Below are 22,008 nucleotides of genomic sequence, written 5' to 3'. Positions count from 1 at the left end.
TTTGAGTGGGGATTCATCGCCATGCTTTGTATCGGATTGGTTTCGACTGGAGTTGGTGTGCTAAGAGCGTGTTTCGGCTTTGACAGTCAACAAACTTGCATCGATTACTTTTAAATCTTTGCCGACGTTTCGGTCCTGGAAGTGGACCTTCTTCAGGGCCTGGAATTTTATTATATCTTATTGACACTACGTATTGACATTATTGTGTGATTGTGGAAAATCATAGGCGTTTCAGGACTATGAAGGGCTATCTATCTGTACCGGATACTATCTTCACCCAATCAAAAGTTGAATGGGCAGTAAATTTTTTCGAACCTTTCAAATCTCCTGTGTAAAGATGGTATTTTTCCTGCACTTCTGCAGAAGGGTGGAAAGGTGCTTCTCAATTCTCTTACCAGTATATTAGTATATTAAAAGCTCGTCTGTCACAAGGTTACATACCTACAATAAGGACTTCAAGTTTCTAAAGCAGGAAAAAGAGACAAAACAAATCCAAAATCTTTCAGGCCTATTAGTCTCTCATCGACCATACTTAAAATTATGGAAAAGATACTAGACAAATACATAAAATCAAAATATCTACCAAACAATCCTCTCAACAGAAATCATTTTGCTTATCAACCCAACAAATCAACGGTGACAGCTCTAGAGGTGTGCGCCGCAGCGCCACGCAGGTGCCGCCGCCGATTTTCGGTTCACGCCGCCGCCGCCGATTATTTTTCGGCGCGCCGCCGCTTACGCCGCTGAACTCCAATTTTCTACACCGATCTAAAAAACGGATTGATAAATTAAATTATTTCTTGATATATTTCATTACAATATTTCAAGCAATGGAGTCATCTGCATACATAGCATTTGTAAGGTCGTTTTCAGCGGTGGTCCATTTTTTTTGGCCTAAATTTATAACAGTTCTAAAAAAGTGAAAGAGTTTGTCCTTCGAATTAAAACGAGTTTACAAAGATACCGGGGTTCCTGAAAATAACTGATGGCTCAAAAAAGAATCTACGAATTCCGAAGATTGAAGAAAATGCTGGTGATTCTGAAAAAAAAGTTGTTGTCGTGTTCGTCTCCAGAAGAGATGAAATTTCTCCAGCAATTCTTTTGAAGATTCTTCCAGCAGTTTCGCCATGCATTCCGCTAAGAGTTCCTCCGGAAACTCTAGAAGGTCCTTCGGGAAATCCGAGGGTTTTCTCCTCTAGGAGTTTGCTCCCGGTATTCTTGTAGGAGATCCTCCAGGAATTCATCTAGAAGTCTAGAATTTTTCCTGGGAATTCTTTCAGGAAATCAATCCGGACGAATGACCACTAGGTTAAAGTCCCTCTTCAAAACCAAATACACACACACACTACGAAAAAATCAAAATTACTCGTGACGTAAATTTATTGCACAGAACGTAAACAATTTAATGACGTAAATTTATAGGTCTTCTGTTCTAATAATACGTCATTCTTGTAAAATTGAGTTCAATGTGACGTAAACAATTTGAGAATCGTGCATCATTACGTTTCATATGACTAAATATTCAGTTAAATGTGACTGAAAATTACGTCACTTGGGCGTCAATATTTACGTCATATGTGTTGCTTGAATATGTGCATCCAGAGTGACGGAAATTTACATGATTTTTTCTAAGTGTGCACAATTCCTCTTGTAGCACCTCCAGGAATTCCTCCACGAGTTCTTCAACGAATTCATCCGGTAATTCCTTAACGAATTTCTATGGGAATTCCTTTTAGAGTTCATAGAAATTGCACTAAAAATACCAGAAGTTTCCTGCGATAATTCCTCTAGGAGTTTCTCTTGTTATTCCTCTAGGAGTTCTTCCGGCAATTCTTCTGAGAGTTCTTCCGACAAGTTCTGTAGCAGTTCCTCCTGGAATTCTTCCAGGAGTTTCTTTAAGAGTTCGCCCGGAAATTCTTCCAGAAGTTTCTCCGAACATTCCTCTAGAAGTTTCTGTGGGAATTTCTCTAGGGTTTCCTCTAGGAATTCTTCCGGGAATTCCTTCCCTTCCGAGTTCCTTTGGGGATTCCTCATCATTTTTTTCAGAGAATTACACTAAGAGTTTTACCGTGACTTTCTCTAAAAGTACTTCCGGGAATTCCTCTAGAAGTTCTTCCGGGAATTCGTCTAGAAGTGCTTCCGGGAGTTCGAATATCTTCGGAAACACCTTTACGAGTTTCACCGGGAAGAAGTTCCCCAGGCAATTCCACTACGAGATGCTATATAAGTTTTTTCTAGAACTTGCACTGGGTATGCCAGGAGATTACTTCGAGAAGTCCTTTAAGAATTTCCCCGAACGTTCATCTAGGAGTTCTCCCAGGAATTAATCTAGAAGTATCTGAGTTCATCCGGGAATTTCTTCACGAATTTCTTGGTATTTCTTCTAGGAGTTCCATCGGGAGTTGTTCTAGAAATCCGGCTGGGAATCCTGGTAAATCCATTAAGAGTTCATCCGAGAACTCATCTATGAATACCTCTGGTAATTTCTCTACGAGTTCCTCCTTGAATTCCTTTTCGAATTTCTTCGGCCATTTCTCTACGAGTTCCTCCGAAAATTTCTCTGAAAATTCCTCTGGTAATTACTTTACTAGTTGCTCTTAAAATATTTCTGGGAGTTGCACAAGGAATGCCCGGAATTTCCTCCAAGAATTCTTCTATGAGTTCCACCGGTAATTCCCCTAAGAATTCATCCGGAAATTCCTCTAAGAGTTCCTCCGGCAATTTCTCTAAGAGTTCTTCTAAGATTTGTTTCCGGTATTATTCCAGGAGTTTCCCCAAATGTTCCTCTAAGAGTTCAACAGGGAATTCTTTTATATGCTCTTTTGGAAATTCGTTTAGAAGTTCATCCAGGAATTCCTCTAGGTGTACCTAGAGGAATGCCTCTACGAGTTCCTCCGAGAATTCCTTAAAGAGTTTATTCAGAAATTCCTCTAGAAATTCCACCGGGCATTCCTCTAGATTTTTTCCCGGGAATACCTTTAGAAGGTCATTCTGGATAATTTTATGGGCAGCTGATTCACCACAACAATTATTTCAATAAATTTTCAAAAAAACAAGTGAAAATAAAAAAATATCTGAGCCGTAATTATAAATATGTCATTGCATCTTCAAATTTATGTGTTACTAAAAAATAAAACACTGATATTGATTAACGGAATTAGCTGAAATTTAAAAATTATGACCACGCCGTTTCACGCCGCCGAAAATTCATTCGGCGTCACGCCGATCACGCCGCCGCCGCCGGCCAAAAAAGTGCAAACCGCCGTCGCCGACAGATTTCAAATCGGCGCACACCTCTAGACAGCTTTTCATGAGCTAGTTACAAAAATTGAAAGCACACTTGACAGAAAAGAAATAGCTCTTGTAGCATTTCTTGATATTGAGGGTGCTTTTGATAATGCATCATACAATTCTATTGAAAACTCAATGGTAAAGTGAAATTTCGAGCCTTGGGTTAAAGAATGGGTTATGGAAATGCTTAATAGCCGAAAAGTATCTGCTGAATTAGGAGAATCATCTATTACAGTTAAGACCACAAGGGGTTGTCCTTAAGGAGGTGTACTCTCACCCTTGATAAGGTCGCTTGCTCTGTGTATAATTAAGAAAAATTTTGGAAGAAAATGGGGACTTAAACCAAAAATGATACATTGGATTTATACAGTTATAGTCAGACCTAGGATAGTTTATGCGTCATTTGTATGGTGGCCGAAAACTAAACAACTTACTGCAAAAAAAAAGGTTGAGAAATTACAACGATTGGCTTGTATAGCTATAACAGGAACAGTGCATAATACACCGTCAAAAGCCTTAGAGGCGGCTCTTAACAAGCTTCCACTGCATCAATATGTTCAAATGGAAGCTGGAAAGAGTGCACTTAGGCTAAGGAGAACCACTATCTTATTAGAAGGTAAAATTGTTGGGCATCTGAGTATACTGAAAGATTTTCCAATCAATCCATTACTAGTGATGAACGAAGACAGGATGGATAAAAAGCTAAACTTAAATATACCGTTCGAAGTGGTTGATACTGACCGCTAAGTATGGGAATCAGAGGGGCCAAATATCTCACCAGGATCGGTTATATTCTATACAGATGAATCAAAAATGAATGAAGGCACTGGAACTGGAATTACAGGCCCAGGGCTTAACAGTTCAATACCAATGGGGAAATGGACAACTGTTTTCCTTGCAGAAATATATGCTATTTTAGAATGTGCATCTGTATGTCTAAAACTAAGATACAGGCTTACACGAATATGCATATTCTCAGATAGTCAAGTGGCTTTGAATGCGCTAAAGTCATTCATATGCCAGTCCAAACTGGTGTGGGAATGTATAGGACTGTTGAAAAAGCTGATCCACTTGCTAGAGAAGGTTCAGGTGTTCAATTCATGGGGCCTGAACCTTTCTGTGGTGTTTCTAAATGTGAAATACAGTTGGAAATAAAAAAAAAAATGGGAACATCAAATAATACAGTCGAATTGGATTGCAACGAAAAATTCAAGGCAGTCATAAAGGCAGTTTATAAAGCCAAATAGTAAAAATACAGAAAAGTTACTACATCTAAATAAAAAATCTCTGAGCATAATCATTGGGCTCTTCACAGGACAATGCCCGGCCAGATATCATTTGAAAAAGATTAACCGGTGTCAAACTGATATCTGTCGTTTTTGTATCTGTGAAATTGAGACCTCAAAACATTTATTATGTGACTGTCCAGTATTAATTGTGCATATATAAGACAATATTTCAACAAGGAAGTCGTAAGTCCTTTTGAAAATTGGTTGAAAAATCCCAATTTAGTTGTAGAGTTCATTCTTTGAATTATACCAGATTTCGCAATTTTGCATCCTCAGCAAACGGCGGTTACCCTAAATGGTGACTCGTCGTCTGAATAAATGCAAAATTAGACAGGGGTATGCCACAATAGATCACAATAATGGTCAAATCCCAACAAAAAAAGGGTCCAACTCACTATTTATACTAGATTATACAAAACGAAATTATTTTTAACTCTTACTCAAACATTTCCATTTTTTCAATCTTTTCAGATACGTGGCGTGGAGATCGGTATCGTAGTGTTAGTGTTAATAGTGTGGGCTGGTGCTATAGCTTTATTTTTTAATCGATGGGGTAAGATCCGAATGTTGCTTCCATATCAGCCGGACTACAAACAGGAACAGCTGAAAGTTCCTGGAACAGGCGTCTGTGCCAACGGTCCCTGCAACGGGCAGCACTCACACCAGGTAGGAAAACCCGGTCTCTAATTGCCACTTCGTTTCGTGTTCATGTTGTTGTTTTTCCATTTTCTTGTGTTTTCTTATCGAACGTGAAAACATCATCGCTTTCACCGGTTTGCCGTTGTTAACTTGTTCTTTTTTACATATTTTGACTCGTTCGTCGTATTTTTCCCGCCTGGGGAATAAATGGAACAAACAAACAAGTGAACCGTTTACTCAATGGCGAATGTATTTTAATTATCTTCATCATCCTCTGTCCTTTCGAGTACACAAAATACACAACTTCCCACTCGAAAAAATGAAAATAACAAAACATCCAACACACACAAACTCACTCTGTCTCTGACTTCCGAAGCTTTTACCTTTATCTAGGAATGTCTCTCACTCTACCCTTATTATTATACTTCCAATACCGCAGCAAACACACACAAAAAATCACACACAAATTTCACAACTAAAATTTACTAATCGAATCTCTACTCAAATGTGCATCCATTGGTAAATTTTCTTTTCTTATTTTTGAGTTCCAACATGTAATGGTAATTGATGTCGATGTTTGAAGAACTGAAATAGCTATGGTGACTAATTTCGCGGGTTATTACAAATCATGAAAAAGCGATAGTATGTGTATGAGGTGTTTGAGGGACTCATTGAAATTTGATTGTGATAATTTGGGGAAGAATATTCAATGTACTAACAAATATGAAAGATTAGTAAGGAATCTGAGTTTTCGAAAAAAAAAGTATGGACGTTATGTTAAATTCGAAAAAGGAAAGCATGCCATTTTTTACTAAACAAAATGTAAATATTATTATATCACAACACTGATTTGGAGTTACAGTACATGCTGCTCAACCGGCTGTTTATAAGTTACAACGAAGCATACATTTAGAAACATTTCCAGGAATACATGCAACGCGCAGTGGAAAAAATAGGTATAAAACGCGAATAAATTCAATATCTTTGCTCGGAGTGGATGGATTCAAATGTTTTTTTATTCACACAAACTGTAAAAATCTCTATAGTTTCATATAAGGAGGGTGTAATGTAACGCGGTGCTGGATATCAGTTTACTTAGCTCGTTTTACCCAACTCTCTCGCACACACCTTTTTGAGAAAATCCTCATATATTCCCGGTTGGCTTGCGAAATAAATGACTTATTTACCCCGTAATTACGTAAAAACTCCCCTAGTATCGGCAATTTGGCATAAAGTTGGTCCTGCGCTTATTGATTTCGTTCAACTTCGGATGGAGATGCATGTGAAAGTTTAAATAAATAGGAGATATCGGGGTTATTTGAAAATATTTCAATTTCAAGGCCGTGCGGTGAGCCAACCCGACTAGAAGATTATAACAAAAATATTACATAATTATCACTAATCATGATATTCAAAACTTATTGCGATATAATCATGTTTAACATCTTTGGTGTTTAAAAATGTTATAACTGAATTATATCATATTATGTTATAAACGTTAAATCGTGAAATAATTTGGTTTTCATTTTTTGAAATTCAGAACATAATTTTACACAATTATATCAAAATATGATAAAAACTAGTTTTCATGAAGCTAAAATTAACATCATATTGTATTATAATTTTGATCTTTTTATAACAAACTAGTTTATTATTGTGATTAAACCGATGTACTTTTTGTTACAATTTCAGTTATTTTAAGGACAAGGTATTTGAAGTACATAGCTCAAGTTTTCTAGAGCACCGTTTTTTTTTTGTGAACCGTTGAACGGATATGGCTGAAAATGCATCACGCTGATTACTCAGTGGTTGTCAACAGCGTGATGCATTTTCATCAAAATCCGATCAACGGTTCTAAAACACGGTGCTCTAGCAAATTTGGGCTATGTACTCCAAATACCTTGTCCTTAACATCATTCTGCATCTAGTTCATAACATAATAAGTTATAGAAAAATTTTGTAACATCATAACACAATGTGTTATGAACTTGATATGTTTTTCTAATCGGGCAAACCAGCTTCATTCGATACAACGGAAGTTTTTACGCAAACAAGAATTAATTACATAATTTATTTTGTACTTCAGGATATTTACACAAATGTTAAAAAAGAGAGAGTGGGGTAAAACAGGCTCGTTACATTGATTTCCAGCATCGTGCGCGAATGACTCCCTCCTTATCTGAAACTGTAATAGTAGTTTACGCAACAAGGTGCAGAATGATGATTTTTACAGCACGAGCCGTACATTTATCCAACGAGGCTTGCCGAGTTGGACAACTACGACGAGTGCTGTAAAAATCGAGTTCTGCATCGAGTTGCGTACAACGTTTTTTGCAACTTCATAAATTACCACTTGATGATAGTTTTTAACAAAACTTTTTCATCAGACTGCACACTGATGTTCATAGTCATGATTAAGGAAGTCTGATCATAGCAGGTTATACTGTGCAGTTATCACAATTTTTCAAATCTGCGTCCAGAAAGCATCAATAAATTGTTAAAAACTGAAAACAGTGCTGTAAAGTTCATTACGCAACGCAAATCAGTGCTGTAATGAACCATTACAGCACTGTTAATTTGGTGTGGGAAAGTAGGCCTTTTCCTGTCAGATTTGCGTGAGGTAAAATGGCCTATTACGATGAGAAGTTGCAAAAAGATTTTTGCAGTTTGTGTAAGATATTAATTCGAATCCATCCACTCCGATTAGAGATGTTGAATTTATTCGCGTTTTTACGTATTTTTCCCACGGATCTTCTTTTGTAAAGGTTTCATCCAGAGATTTCAAGGAGGAAATCTTCAGAATTTAATTCTAAAAGAATAAAAAAATAAAAAGGTAATGGTGGAATCATTCAACAAACAAACATTGCGTGGACAACAAATTCTTTCAGCTTGTCGATGCTCTTCACTTCCGTGTGATGCGAATGTGGGGAGTATGAAGCTGAACTGTTCACACATTTTCTTCTGTACACACATTCTCTATCTTACACAATCTTGCTAAAGATTGATTGTAAATGTCAATATGAGCTTAACTCACACAAATTTGAGCTAAAATGGGACAACATGGGATTTTTTTTATTATCGTACAAATTGGTACGAAGGAATCTCCAGTTAGCCAAATGGTTAAGGCTATGGATCGTCAATCCGGAGACGGCGGGTTCGATTCCCGTTCCAGTCGGGAAAATTTTCTCGACTCCCTGGGCATAGTGTACCATTGTACTTGCTTCACAATATACAAATAAATGCTATGCAATAGCAGGCAAAGAAAGCCCTTCAATTATTAGCTGTGGAAATGCTCAAAGAACACAAAGTGGAAGTGAGGCAATCCAAGTACCAGTGGGGACGTACAGCCATAAAAAAGAAGAAGAAGTAGTTCTCAGAAGTTAATGTTTTTTTTTTTCATAGGTAGATTTCATATATATATGAACAAAAACTAAATTGAAAAAAAAAAAACACGGTCGCCTAATTTTTCGGAAAACTCCAGTGGAAAACAAACATTTCCCACAGACACCACCCATTTTGAAAAATCACAACTCAAGAACGAACCATACAATGTTTTTTTGTGAAAGCGTAAAAAAAATTTCTCAGCGATTGAAAAAAATACAAAATGAAAATTCCACAAAATTTTCCACTGCTGAGGATAATCGGTTGAAAAAGTCTGGAAAACTATATTCAAAGTCCGGAAAAATTCAAAAAAAATATATTTCTAGACGAACATTTGAAAAGGGCCTATTTTTAGGAAAGAGATGAACCAGCTAAGGGCTGAAAATCTCTTAAATAAAGACAAATCAATCAATCAAAGGGCCTATCTGCTTTGCGTAAACAAACATGTTTTGTCTCTGTAGGGCGCATCTGCATCCACCCACGCATATCAACACCCTTATCAGAAAGAGTGTTCTTCAAGCTATCTCTTAAGGGTGTTGATGAGCGTGGGTGGATACAGATGGGCCCTACAGAGACAGAAACACGTTTGTTTACAAAAAGCAGAAAGGCACTTTTCAAATGTTCATCTAGGTTTTTGAAAGGAAATTTTATAAGCTATATTCTGTAAAATTTTCAAGATGGGGTTTTTCTCCGTTCCTGAGTTATGACCAATTTTGTGGAGATTGTATTGGTTGATTTTCGACCGTCTCTATTATTAATTGTATCTATGCTTCATTCTTGAGTTATGATTTTTTGAAGTAGGCAGTGTCTGTGGAAAATGTTTGTTTTCCACTGGATTTTTCCGGAAATTTAGGTGACCCTGATATTTTTTTCAATTTAATTTTTGTTCATATATATTTATATATGAACCCTACCAATGAAAAAACATCATAAAATTCTGAGAACCTTCGTACCAATTTGTACGATAATAAAAAAAAAACCCTAAATGCTAAAATGAACAAGACTCACACAAATTTGAGCTACAATAGGACAGTACAAAAAAAATGCATATCCAGCGTTAAAAGGCTGACCCAAGAGCAAAAATTCAATCAGTTTTAGTCGTATAATATTCTTGATAATGTTTAAAGTAATCTTAAAAGGTCTCTAATGAAAAAAATACAAATGTTATCACATTTTTTGTAAGTAGGGTATTGGTTCCCTTATTGAACATGGCTCCCATTTTCATCCTACGAAAAACAGAGAATTAAAGCGCTGTTTGTTTTGTATATTATTTTTGTTTTTTTTTTTTTGTTAGAAGTAAGCATGCAGGAAAACAAAAAGGACGGAACCAATCGGTGTCGTAATCGCTTGTTTGCGAACAGTATGATTTTGGGAGCTTGAGGTTACTTATGGCACTTATACCTTACATAACTGCAGTGATTGATTAATCAATCAAATCTTGAGATAAAACTTGTTAAACAAATGATGTAACTCATTGATAACAAGAAATAACTTATTTAGTTCACATATCTATGAACTTACCTTGGGATTGAATGATGAAACTTTGAGGTTTTTTGACTCACATTTGCTAGGAAGAGATTCCTACTCATCTTTTAAACCTTTCGGAATGAAATTTTATATTTCTTATTAAAATTGGAACGATTTATCATCATAAATATATATTTGTCTTTTTAGAAGCATTACACATACCTACGCAGCTGACTACATACAACTTCAGAACTTCAACATTTCGCTTCTAATAAACAAAATCGATCAAGAAGAATATAGCTGATTGGAATTGAGATGACATAGAAAACGTTTCAACGTTATGTTCTCAAATGTTATGATTTTGTTACCCAAACCATTTTATTTATGTTGCCCTTTGGTCATCAACAAATACACGATCAAAAATTTAACTCGATGAAAACTTTTGCTTTTCTAAGCCAATCCATCAACTTTCATTTTCTCCTTCAGCACTAACAAACCTTCTAGTATTAACGTTGTTCCAATTTGTTTTCCATTCACACTCCAACCGCTTCCAAACGATGGGTATTGTACTGGACGTCGTCGTCAATCTGCTACCGTCCCAAATGTTGACCTTAATCGTTCTCTCAATCAAAACCTCGCACATCTACACGACGCGTCTACAAAGGAAAAAGATTCTGGACTGCTTGCTTTTGCCAGATCGCACCTTCAAGTAAACTTGTTTCTTTCTTTAAAGTTTTCTGCTTACTTTTTTATCCTTATATATACCAAGAATATCTAATCCCAAACGAATGCAACCGTATTAAGAAACATATTTACTCTCACCTAACAAATCAAATCAAAAAATCAAGCCAAACCAACAGAAAAAAAAAAAACCGAGAGTCCCGGAACGAACAACACAACAGTAGCACACCATATTCACATGCTCAGCATAAGAAAACAAATCCAAGAACGACAAACAGATGAAAAACAAATCCAACGTTTATGCGCAGCATTTTTTTTCTCTGCAACAATGCAACGCAATTCAACATCTTTCCAATTTCTGATTCTCTGAATCGTGTACACGGTTACCATTGGAAGTTCCCCCAAGACGGACCACTTATTCCCGATTAGTACTTTGTTTTTCTGGCTGGATACATTGCTTTGTTACACATGCACGATGGTTGTCGGTTGACGGTTTTTACCATTGTGGAAAACCATATGGATTATTTTTCTTACTCAAAACATCAACAGACAAAAAACAAACTTGAACTTTCTCGAAACATCATACTGACACCCGTTGCAGTCATTGTGCTCTACTTGGAAACTGTTCTTTAAAAATAAATAGAAAAAAGTATTAACAAGAGGACGTCTATGTTACCTGTGCCAGTATGTATTCAGTTTCCTGTCACGGTCGCCATGTCATGCCTTATTGGGAACTGTGATACGTGATAAACGGAGAGGCATCCGTGTTTATTCGCGGGGATTGATTAGACTGATATTTATTTAAACTACTTTAAATCTCTGAAGCTTAACTTTATACAACTTGTTCTTAAATAAATATAAAAAAACGTAGTTCAGTTTTTTTGTATTCATTGAACCATCATGGTATTTCATATCTTATGAAATGTGCTAGTGATGTTTCATACCCATTTTTCTCAGGCATCCTGTTTTCCAATTTGCATATTAATGAAAATAACTCGATTAAACCACAGGCACCTGGATGCTTCCATAAACCATACCTAGAGAAATGTGTTCCGTGTTCTCACCACCCCTGTAGGGGGTATTCAAATACTTTCAATTGTAATTTCAAGTCCAAGGCCAATCCGTGTGGCTATCAGCTCTACCAGTTCACGCCCCCAAGGAACAACAACGAACGGTAACAACCGTTTTGGGGCGTCAAGGGGGGACGCAAAAAGTTCAATCTGCACGTACGGGGTTCTGGTGTTTTCCACTTCGCACAGGTAGAGTAATGCGGGGCAAAAGTTCGCACCTATCAGACTTCACAAAATAACTATTGAACGGAAAGAAAACAATATCGTTTTTCTTCGTTAAACGGGTCCCTATCATGTTGCCTTCAAAACGTAGTACTAGATTTTTTCGCGTTCCTTTTGTAGTTTTAGTAATACAATTTTTAAAACAAGTACTGCAATGCGAACTTTTGCCCCATAGTGGGGGCAAAAGTTCGCATTATGTGGAGCAAAAGTTCGCACCTTGTACAGGGTAGTTTATTGGTGTGATGTTCATTTATTTCATGTTAATTCATGTTCGTCTTTTCACTCTAGCCATGAAATATGTTTCTTTCTGTTCTTAGCTTTACGGCCCAACTGGAATACGACTTGGTGTTGAGCTTTTGTATAGAGTGTGTTTTATGAAGATTTCCACAACTATTATCTAAGAGCTGCCCTATACAGCATTACTGAAGATGTCAAAACACATTGCAATGCATTGTGGGGTAATCATAGAGATACGTGTTGCACAAAATATATGAAAAAAAAAAACAAATATGCAGCAAAACTGTTGAACGGGACCGTAATCGAATCTTATCCCCGTCAGTATGGTGATGAATTATAACTGTGAATTTACAAACTAAGCCATGAAAGACCCCGGTAAAGTAGATGAACATAAGACCTTCAAAAACATATGAAAAGACACGACGAGGATAACAGAGAAAATGTTTTAAAATGTTTTCTAGCCATTTTTCATTTATTGATTTAAATGGGTGAACATAATGTATGCCTTACAATCAATCTTCTTACAAAAGTAAGTTCAAACCCTTTGCCGCAACGATTTCAGGGTGCATACTACACACGTTATGCATATATAGTAGTTTCTATACGAAACTATCATTGCTTCAAAGATTCTATAATTATATTCATGTACTAGACTCAGAAACCTAGTGCGAACTTTTGCCCCACAGCTACTGCGAACTTCTGCCCCACTGTAGAGGTTTTAACAATGTCCCTTTCTGCAAGAAGCAATAGTAGTTTATTGTTTGTTCGAGTGCACCTCGCGAACTACTATGGAATAACAGTTCCCCGACATCAAGAGTTTATGAGATTCTTCTTCTTCCTGTTACTACAAATTCTAATTCCAAAAGGTTTAAAAAATCTATCAAAACACCGAGAAACACATTTTTTCGCATTACTCTGACAAACCATAACGAAATCGTTCCAATATTTGCTGACCTGATTATGTGTTGAACCCATACAGATTTGTTTGGGTTCTTAGTTCGTGCTCAGAAAAAGACCCACTGCGAACTTTTGCCCTGCATTACTCTACATATTACCTAGAGGTAAAATCCGCAGAAGGAGTCGTTTGAAATCGTAGCTTTTTTTCTGTGACCTAGAATGTTGCCGACACTGAAAAAATACAACAACCATGTACGGAAGAAAAAATTTCCGAAACGATAAGCAAGTACGGGTTACCAACTCTGACGACAGCCAACAGCCAGAACAGAACTACTCACATGCTGCTATAGCTGGCAAAACATGCACTTGCAGTTCTGTGGCGCGTATCTGCATCCGTGACTGCAGTCAGTTTATTCTTCAGGTTCAGATTACCTGCTGTCGGTGTTGTTGTTGCTGATGTTGGGGTACCGGGGTTTCCGCATGTTGGATGGTTCAGTGCAAAAATACTTTCCGCACTACTAATTTATATTATAATAACATACAACATGCCTGCTTTGTAGATACCAGCTGGTATGTTCTGTGAAATCCGCTACAGAGGTACCGTAGAAAAGGCATATCTTAGATCACGTGGATTACCGTAGGTACTGCAATGAAATCCTCTTGATTTTGTTTTTACGTTGACTTGTGTGTGGTGAAGAAAGTACTATTTCTAATTACCTATTCGATGTTGTGAAACAAAGCTCTCACGTCGTTTTTGGAACTGAAAACAACAAAGTTAAACGTTTTTAAATTCTGGTAGGAATATCATCTAAAATCATCAAAGATTTCCTTAACTCCTTGGTTTTCAATAGTATTAACGGCACGTGATTCACCTAGTCAGTCATGGACACAACACAATAGAGGAGCATGGAAATGCTCATGTTTGGATTGCCTTTTTGGTTTCGGGTTTGGAACCGGAAACAAAACCATATGCATTTAAAATCGCAACATTCTCCATAATAGGATACCGCCTATTTCTTCTAGTCCAACCCGGAGTTCATTTGCATTTCAAATCACGCCAAGCCAACAACGTGGAGAATGAGGTTCTGGTTCATGGCGATACCGTTGCAGTTTGAAGAAAATTGAATTTTGGTGTGCCCCGGTATTATGTTGGCGTGATAATAAAAATTACTGGGACGTCTTTGGAAGAGGAGGTCAAAAGGTTTTAAAGTTGAACACTGTAAAATTAGATGCAATTTGATTATGTCAGTAGAAAGTGGGCTGGGTTATTGAAGGTACTTTGCATATTTGAAGAAGTACAGAGAAATACTAAATAGTGGCCTACCAATGCCATTACCCAACTAACATTTTCAGCGCCATAAGCTTCAGTCATTTGCTCTATGTTGTGTAACCATCGAATAAAAGCAGTCAACGCTGAATAAAAGGGAAGCTAGGCAAATATAAATCATAGGCTAATATTCTACTGCAAAACAAGCACCATACAGCTACCAAACTCGGTTTTCAGAAATCCATTGCTTGTCACTGAGGTTGCATTTACTCCACTCTATTTCAACTTCGGGAGATTTCCCGGAAGATGTGAAAACTTGAGCAAATCGAATAGGAGTCCCCACTAACAAAACAGCTGCTACTATACAGTACAATTCGTTATAGTGACAAATCCCCAAACCAGCAGCGCTTTAAAGGTCGTTATTCGATTTCATTACAGCTAGAAGCTGTAATAAAGAAACTGTTGATATACCAACACGGCTTGTCGGATGTAAACATCCCAACTAACATTTTCAGCGCTATAAGCGTCAGTCATTTGCTTTCTGTTGTGTAACAATCGTGTTGAAACAGTCAACGCTGAATAAAAGGGAAGCTTGTCAAATAGAAACTATAAGCTAATACACAGTTGCAAAACAAGCACCATACAGCTACCAAACTCTGTTTTCAGAAATCAATCCCTTGTCACTGGAGTCATCAGTAACAAAACAACTGCTACTATACAGTGCAATTCGTAATAATGACAAATCCACAAACCAGCAGCGCTTTGAAGGCCGTTTTTCGATATCATTACAGCTAAAAGCTGTAATAAAGAAACTGTTGGTATACCAACACTGCTTGTCGGATGAAAACATTATTTTCAAAGCAAACTTTAAGCGAGATATATAGCTTCACAGCTATCCATCTCTGTGCTGTGAAATTATTTGGATTGCTTTTTTTGCACTTTAATCAAATTTCGGAAGATTTACCGGAGCATGTGCAAATTGAATAAGAGTTGCAACCAATTAACCAGTTGCTTTTATATAGTACATTTTGTAAAGTTGCCAAATACAAAAAACAGCAGCGCTTCGTAGATGTTTAAAGAACTTTTTTTTTCAGTTAGAAGCTGCGATGAAGAATCTGTTGACGCAACCACCCAGCTTGTTCAATGTTTGGGAGTTCGATTCCAAGTACATATCAGCAAGTACTTTAATGATTTAATTTTAAAAGCGATAATTCCAGTTTCACATGTATTGCGTCACGGTATCAATAACCTTATTATATTTAATCGATTAACTTGGGGTCGCTGTTTTTTTTTCTGTTCGGATGAGCCACTGCGACCAGTATTTAGATCTTTTGTGGCAATACCCGTATCCTTAGTATTTAGTGCATGTCGTACTACTCCATTGTCATTGAGAGGCAATGGAGCATCGATTTCTGTTCAGATCTTGTTTTGTTACCTCAGAGGTTCGAGAAATCGAATGTGATGAAAAAGTACCGTTTTCACAGGGAAATAAATCCCAGCGAAAGTGCGCCCGTAATCACACATAATCGATTCTATTTCTGAGAAAAACAAAACGGTAGAGCTGATATTTGTCCATGCATCGGCACTCTGACTTCATCCGTGTCTTGCTTCTAGTTTAGTCCCAGGACAACATTGAAAACCCCGGGGCTTTAGACTACAGTATGACCCATAAAAAAAAATGCGAAATTCCATTTTTTGCGGTATTCGATGATTTTTAATGAAATAATCCTAATGAATCAAACTTTTTTGGATTAGGATACAATAAAGAGGTCATTGTCATACAGGATCTTTATTTTTTTTTGTCAAAATATTCATTGGTTACGTATATGGGATACCTTATAATTGTTAACAATTTCTAAATAAAATCAAGTTTTCCTCTAATTTTCAGAGCAAAATGAACTAAGAATAAAACTTTTAAACACATGAAAACCATGAAGAAATATGTACTCTTTAATACGCCCATGTTTGAACAATATTTTAAAAATAATTTCAAATGTTTAGGAAACAAAAACTAAAAAAGGTGCTACATATTAAAACCGTATTTAAGATAAATTAATAAGAAACTTAACACTGTTTGAACATTTTTCAAAACAATTTTTTGTCGATGAAGGCATATAAACCTACCTTTATGATAGGTACAAATACTAAGTACTTAAAAACAATTTCATGCTTAAAACATAATATTTTCTGAAAATTATCATTTGTCAAATAATTCAATTTTCAGAAAATGTCTCTTAATTTATAAGTTAATATTTTTTCGTTCTTGTCCGACAAACCAACGAACTCCTGAAGACCTTATCCATCCATAAGAGTGCTATTTTGAAAATAAAATTTGATTCAATGTGATTGAAAGCAATTGAAAGAAAATTATATCCTTAAAAAACGGCCTCTGGCGCGTGGACGATTTCGACATCCATATGTTCAACGTTATATTTCCAAAGGTATGTGCATGAAATCAGTCTATATTCCTTTGCCATTATCAGATAAGTGGCTCTACTTTACTATCCAATAGATACATGCAAGGTTAATCAGTTCAGTGACTTTGTAAGCTTTCGCATTTTTTATGGGTCATACTGTAGTTGCAAAACGATGTCAAATTAGAGAATGTGTTCGGTAATAAGAATTCACGTGAGTCCTTGTATCACCAGTACTTATCAGTCGTTAGTAGGTTATTACGCAATTAGATACGCAAAGCATGTTTGTTTTACTTACATCAAGTGTAGTCTCGGCGAGGTCAAACCTAGTCTTTAACTATCCGTAAGGCAAAATAAATGCAATTTTAGAAACTGTCACTAGTAACAAGGGCTTTGTACCATGAATCCTTATTACCAAAACGCATTACCCTAGCTTAACAAGCTGGATGTCACCAGGGTTCAGTATGGTAGATCTTACTCCGTAACGCAACCCAAAAGGGAGATCTACCCACGTTACGGGCTCCGTTAAAGATCGAGCATGTTTTAAACCCCCTCAACCATTCATCCCTCAGCACGGTTCGCCTGACACCTTGGATTGGGGTTCCCTGTTTAGTGGACTTTTATCCCGGAACAGGGGGTCCGTAGTGCTATTCTAAGCCGCCAACTACACGGGCATGGGGTTGCCGTATAACTATTATTTAGCAACTGCGAAAAGGCTGAAAAAGCGCCTTCCCAAGATGTTATTCAGTTAGTGGTTACATACGAGCCGAGAAAAGAGCTATGCTACTCACACAGCATATACAAGTGGATTAAGTTCGTCAGATTCATTGGTATAGGCTTAGATAATTAATTATCTAATTGTTAATTGTTTTAATTATCTATGGTATAGGGCTTGCATAGAAGTTTCCGTCCATATGTACAACACAGGAACTCAGTATCAAGCCGTATTGAGGACGCTTTGATGACGTTTACATTCACAATTCACGCGCTCCCAAGTTCATCCTATTCGAAGATAAAGTGATTACGTCTTCGATTGATTCCGTTTCTATTGTCATCATACGTGCTCACTTAAAAAAAAAACAAAATTTGAAAACAAATCAAACCACTCTTCAATTCTTTGTTTTGAGCAGGATGAAATTGGGAGAGGCTAACAGGAAGCAGATGTCGATTTGGAAACATAATCGCCTGAGAGGGAAGAGCAACTAAACCAATAACGGAAGATGCGTGAGCTTGAACTCCAAATACAGCACGTGATGGAGGGAATCTATGACAAAAGGTCGAAAGACAAAAGTTCGAAGGACATAAGGTCAAATGGACAAAAGGCCGAAGAAACACAAGGTCGAATGGACAAAAGGTCGAATGGACAAAAAGACGAATTTGATAAAAAGTCGAATGGGCAAAAGGTCGAATGAACAAAAGGCCGGATGGACAAAAGGTCGAATGGACAGAAGGTCGAATGGACAAAAGGTCGAATAGGGCAAAAGGTTAAATAGACTAAAGATAAATAGGAAGACATGAAAAAATGATCAGAATTTGACAGAAAAAAGGCAATTAAATTCGATAAAAAAAGTAGAACCAGTCCTACCAACATTATTCCTTCCGTTATTAACCCCTTCTAAGGGGCTGTCCATAAACCACGTGGTCAAGAGGGGAGGGGTTCGGCCAATGAACATTTTGTATGGACAAATAAAATTTTTTGTATGGACAAATGACCACGCGGGGGGGGGGGGGGGGGGGGGTTGAAAAGTCCCAAAAAAAATGACCACGTGGTTTATGGACAGCCCCTACGAGAGTGCGAAAAAATAATCTTTTCGTTATAATTTTTTTTGTTTTTCAATATTTTTAAGGATTTGCTAGGGATTGTTGGAATGGTTACATGGTTCCGGAGTTATTCCGGAATCAAAATGGGTCATTCGATTTGGCCATTTTGGAATAAGTAAATTTTCGATATGAGAGCCGTTCAGTTTTCAAACCTAAGTGCACTAGAATGATAGAAAAATTTGTCTAGAAGTCCATCCCGGTCACTACGTACCTTGGAACCCGTTTTACGGATGTTCTGGGGAACCGGTTCCGGGGTCAATTTTTGAATATGATTCAATACTATCATGCGACACCTCAAACTTCGTGGTTTTTCAAGATGCATCATTCTGTGCTGTTTTGGCGTTGTATGAAATACTATTGGTCATTTTGGAACAGGTATTCGGATTTCCCGGGAATCGGTTCAGATGGTTCTGGGATTCAATTTTCGAAAATAAACAAACACCATCATGCGACATATCAAACTTTATGATTTTGAAAATTATGGCATTTTACCATAATGATTAGCCTTTTAGGATACATTTGGCTATTATGGAATCGGTATACCACGGTGCCCCCACAGACCGTTATTATAAAATGAAAATGTCCATCAAAACGAAGTTCAGGGATCGATTCCTGGTACCATTCTGCACCTCTGGGCAAATTTTAAAAATAATCCCTAGGAGGAATGTCGAGAAATCTCGATTTGATGTTTTATACTGAGAAATTTTAAAGAAATCCATGTTCAGAATGGACAATATTACTTAAAAACCTACAAAAATTTCCCAAAGTGTTCAAAGTTGTTTCAAACCAGTATATATTTATTATCGTTACTTCAATTATACATATTTACTACTTACCCAACTCAGTTAACTGATTAAACTGACTTAAGTATGTTAGGCTAAGCCATGCATCGGTTTTCACGTAAGCATTAAAAATTTGATTTTCCCCCCATTATTTTATGAACATATTTTACATCCCAGTATTATACATTAAAATTTTTCCCAATTCTACAGCAAGTTTACAATTTGCACTCCAATTTTCATAGCAATATCAGCGTTCACTGTGGAGTTATGACAATAAATGTGAAAAAGTATGGAAACATTTTTTTCTATGATTTTCTACTGAGTCGATTGTGTGCGTTGTGGTGTGCCTCTGTGCTCCGTTGAGATAAAACCAATCAAAATATCAAAATACAGTCGGGTCTTCTATTAGACGCTGCCGCCCACTTTACGCCCATTGCGTAAACCAAATGTATGGAAAACCTAAGTGATTTTGAAAAAAATAAATATTTGGGTACAAATAGTTGGGCACGAATTGAAAATCAGTTGCATCGTATTTCTCCTCGCGTATATCATATTACTTCAAAAATGTAGCCAACATTTATAGAAATAGCGCCAAATTTTCACGAGTGGTATCCTAGTTTGTAAGGAAATATCAGTTGGAACATATTATTCTACTTCGTCATGAATCCACAACAACGTATTAAATTTGTAATTACTAATTATACGTCGTAGTTTCCTGTTCTTCCAAAATTGCAGAACACATATTTCTCAGTGATTTTCTAGTGTTCACATGCAAGAATATGTAGCACTTTTCATTCAAAAAAATGTTCAAAATTATAGGCAATATCAAAGAAATTAAATTCGAAGATAACCGTACACATCGTAGTTGCTACTCCGTGATTGACCAGAGCAATCAAAGTTGCACAGAGTACCAATGAATGTTAGGCTTGGGACTAGCTAATCATTCTTAATGTGCACAATTCGAGAGTTCAACATTTGAAAGTCAATAACGGCACTGGCCACGTCCTTACGGTCATCGGATCGATTATGTGTCAATACTCGCCTCATATAGGAGCGATGCATTTACAGCAAGGAACAATACAATACTAAATACTGAGCGCCCCTGTTCAAAAAGCTTAGCAATATCGAAAAAAAGAACAATTTTGTTTATGACTATTGTGGCTGAAAGACACAATTCGAGATTCCTCCTAGGGATTATTTTAAAAATTTGCCCAGAGGTGCAGAATGGTACCAGGAATCGATCCCTGAACTTCGTTTTGATGGACATTTTTATTTTATAATAACGGTCTGTGGGGGCACCGTGATACAGATTTTCCGGAATCCAGTTCCGGGGCTAAGTTTTGAAAATGGTTCAATTCAGTCATGCGGCATCTCAAACATCGTGATTTTCTAAATACATCATTCTGGGCTAATATTGCGTTATCTGAAATACTGTTGGTAATTTTTGAATCGGTATTCCGATTTCCGGGGAATCGGTCCCGGTGGTTCCAGGGTCAATTTTTCGAAGATGAACAAACGCAATCATGCGACCACGAGCAGAACCATTGATTGCTATCCGTATATTTATGCTTTTAACCAGAAACTGCCACTGTCGGGTATTCATTCTGAGAATGCATCCAGGAATGCCTTCCGGAGATTTCTCATGGAATTCCGCAACCTCTTCAAAGATTTCCCTCTGGAATACATCCAGGAGATTCCTCTTGATGGATGTTCTTCCAATTTATTCAATCCAGCGAGGTTACCAAAAACTCATTCTGAGGATTCTCCTAGGAGTTTCCTCCCAAAAGTGTCACAGGAATTCCTTTTAGGGATTCCTCCAGGAGTTTCTTATGGAGATTTGATTCCGGTGATTCATCCAAGAATTCCTTTTCGACATGCTTCCTGGATATAGTAAGGGTTTCTCCAGAAATTAATTACAAAGAATTTTCCAAAAAACTCGTTTCGGGTGTTTTCGCGTAAAATGCTTACGAAAGCTCTTGCACAAGTTACCTCCGCAAACCCCGGAGGTTCCTCCAGAAGTTTCTTTCGAAAATTCAAACGGCTATCACCTAAAGAATATCTCCAAAATTCCACCAAAGATTCCTTCAGGAGCTCCTCCGTGCATTCCTCCGAAAGTTGCTCCAAAAATTTCTCCAGGAAGTTCCCCCTGAAGTTTTTATGAGTTTATGAGTTTTTATGAGAATTCCTCCGAGACTTCCTTCGGGAAATTTTCCAAGGATTCCTCCAGGAATTGCCTCAAAATATTCCGCCAGGAGTTCTTTCGAAAATTCCTCCTATAGCTGATTGAGAAATTTCTTCAGGAATTAATTCCTTCGGAAATTCCTCCAGGAATTCCTTCGGAAATTCCTCCAGGAATTCCTTCGGAAATTCCTCCAGGAATTCCTTCGGAAATTCCTCCAGGAATTCCTTCGGAAATTCCTCCAGGAATTCCTCCGGAAATTCCTCCAGGAATTCCTCCGGAAATTCCTCCAGGAATTCCTCCGGAAATTCCTCCAGGAATTCCTCCGGAAATTCCTCCAGGAATTCCTCCGGAAATTCCTCCAGGAATTC

At 37.2% G+C, this 22,008-nt stretch overlaps 1 protein-coding gene across 13 annotated transcripts in view; it reads left to right on the top strand.

Annotated features, from left to right (window-relative positions):
* Positions 1-22,008, top strand: part of LOC109398078 (uncharacterized) — a 392,442-nt gene that overhangs the window by 268,998 nt on the left and 101,436 nt on the right. For 8 of the 13 annotated variants that reach the window (XM_062852509.1, XM_062852507.1, XM_062852511.1 and 5 more), the window contains 2 exons: positions 5,052-5,246; positions 10,732-10,776. In XM_062852509.1, coding sequence (XP_062708493.1) covers positions 5,052-5,246; positions 10,732-10,776 — 240 coding nt within the window. The remainder of the gene's footprint in view (positions 1-5,051; positions 5,247-10,731; positions 10,777-22,008) is intronic. The other 5 variants (XM_062852514.1, XM_062852513.1, XM_062852517.1 and 2 more) reach the window with 1 other exon arrangement.

Source organism: Aedes albopictus, chromosome 2, assembly GCF_035046485.1.
Source record: "Aedes albopictus strain Foshan chromosome 2, AalbF5, whole genome shotgun sequence".
NCBI lineage: Eukaryota > Metazoa > Arthropoda > Insecta > Diptera > Culicidae > Aedes > Aedes albopictus.
Note: the sequence above shows the minus strand (reverse complement) of the source record. Positions and strands in the feature narration are given on the sequence as shown.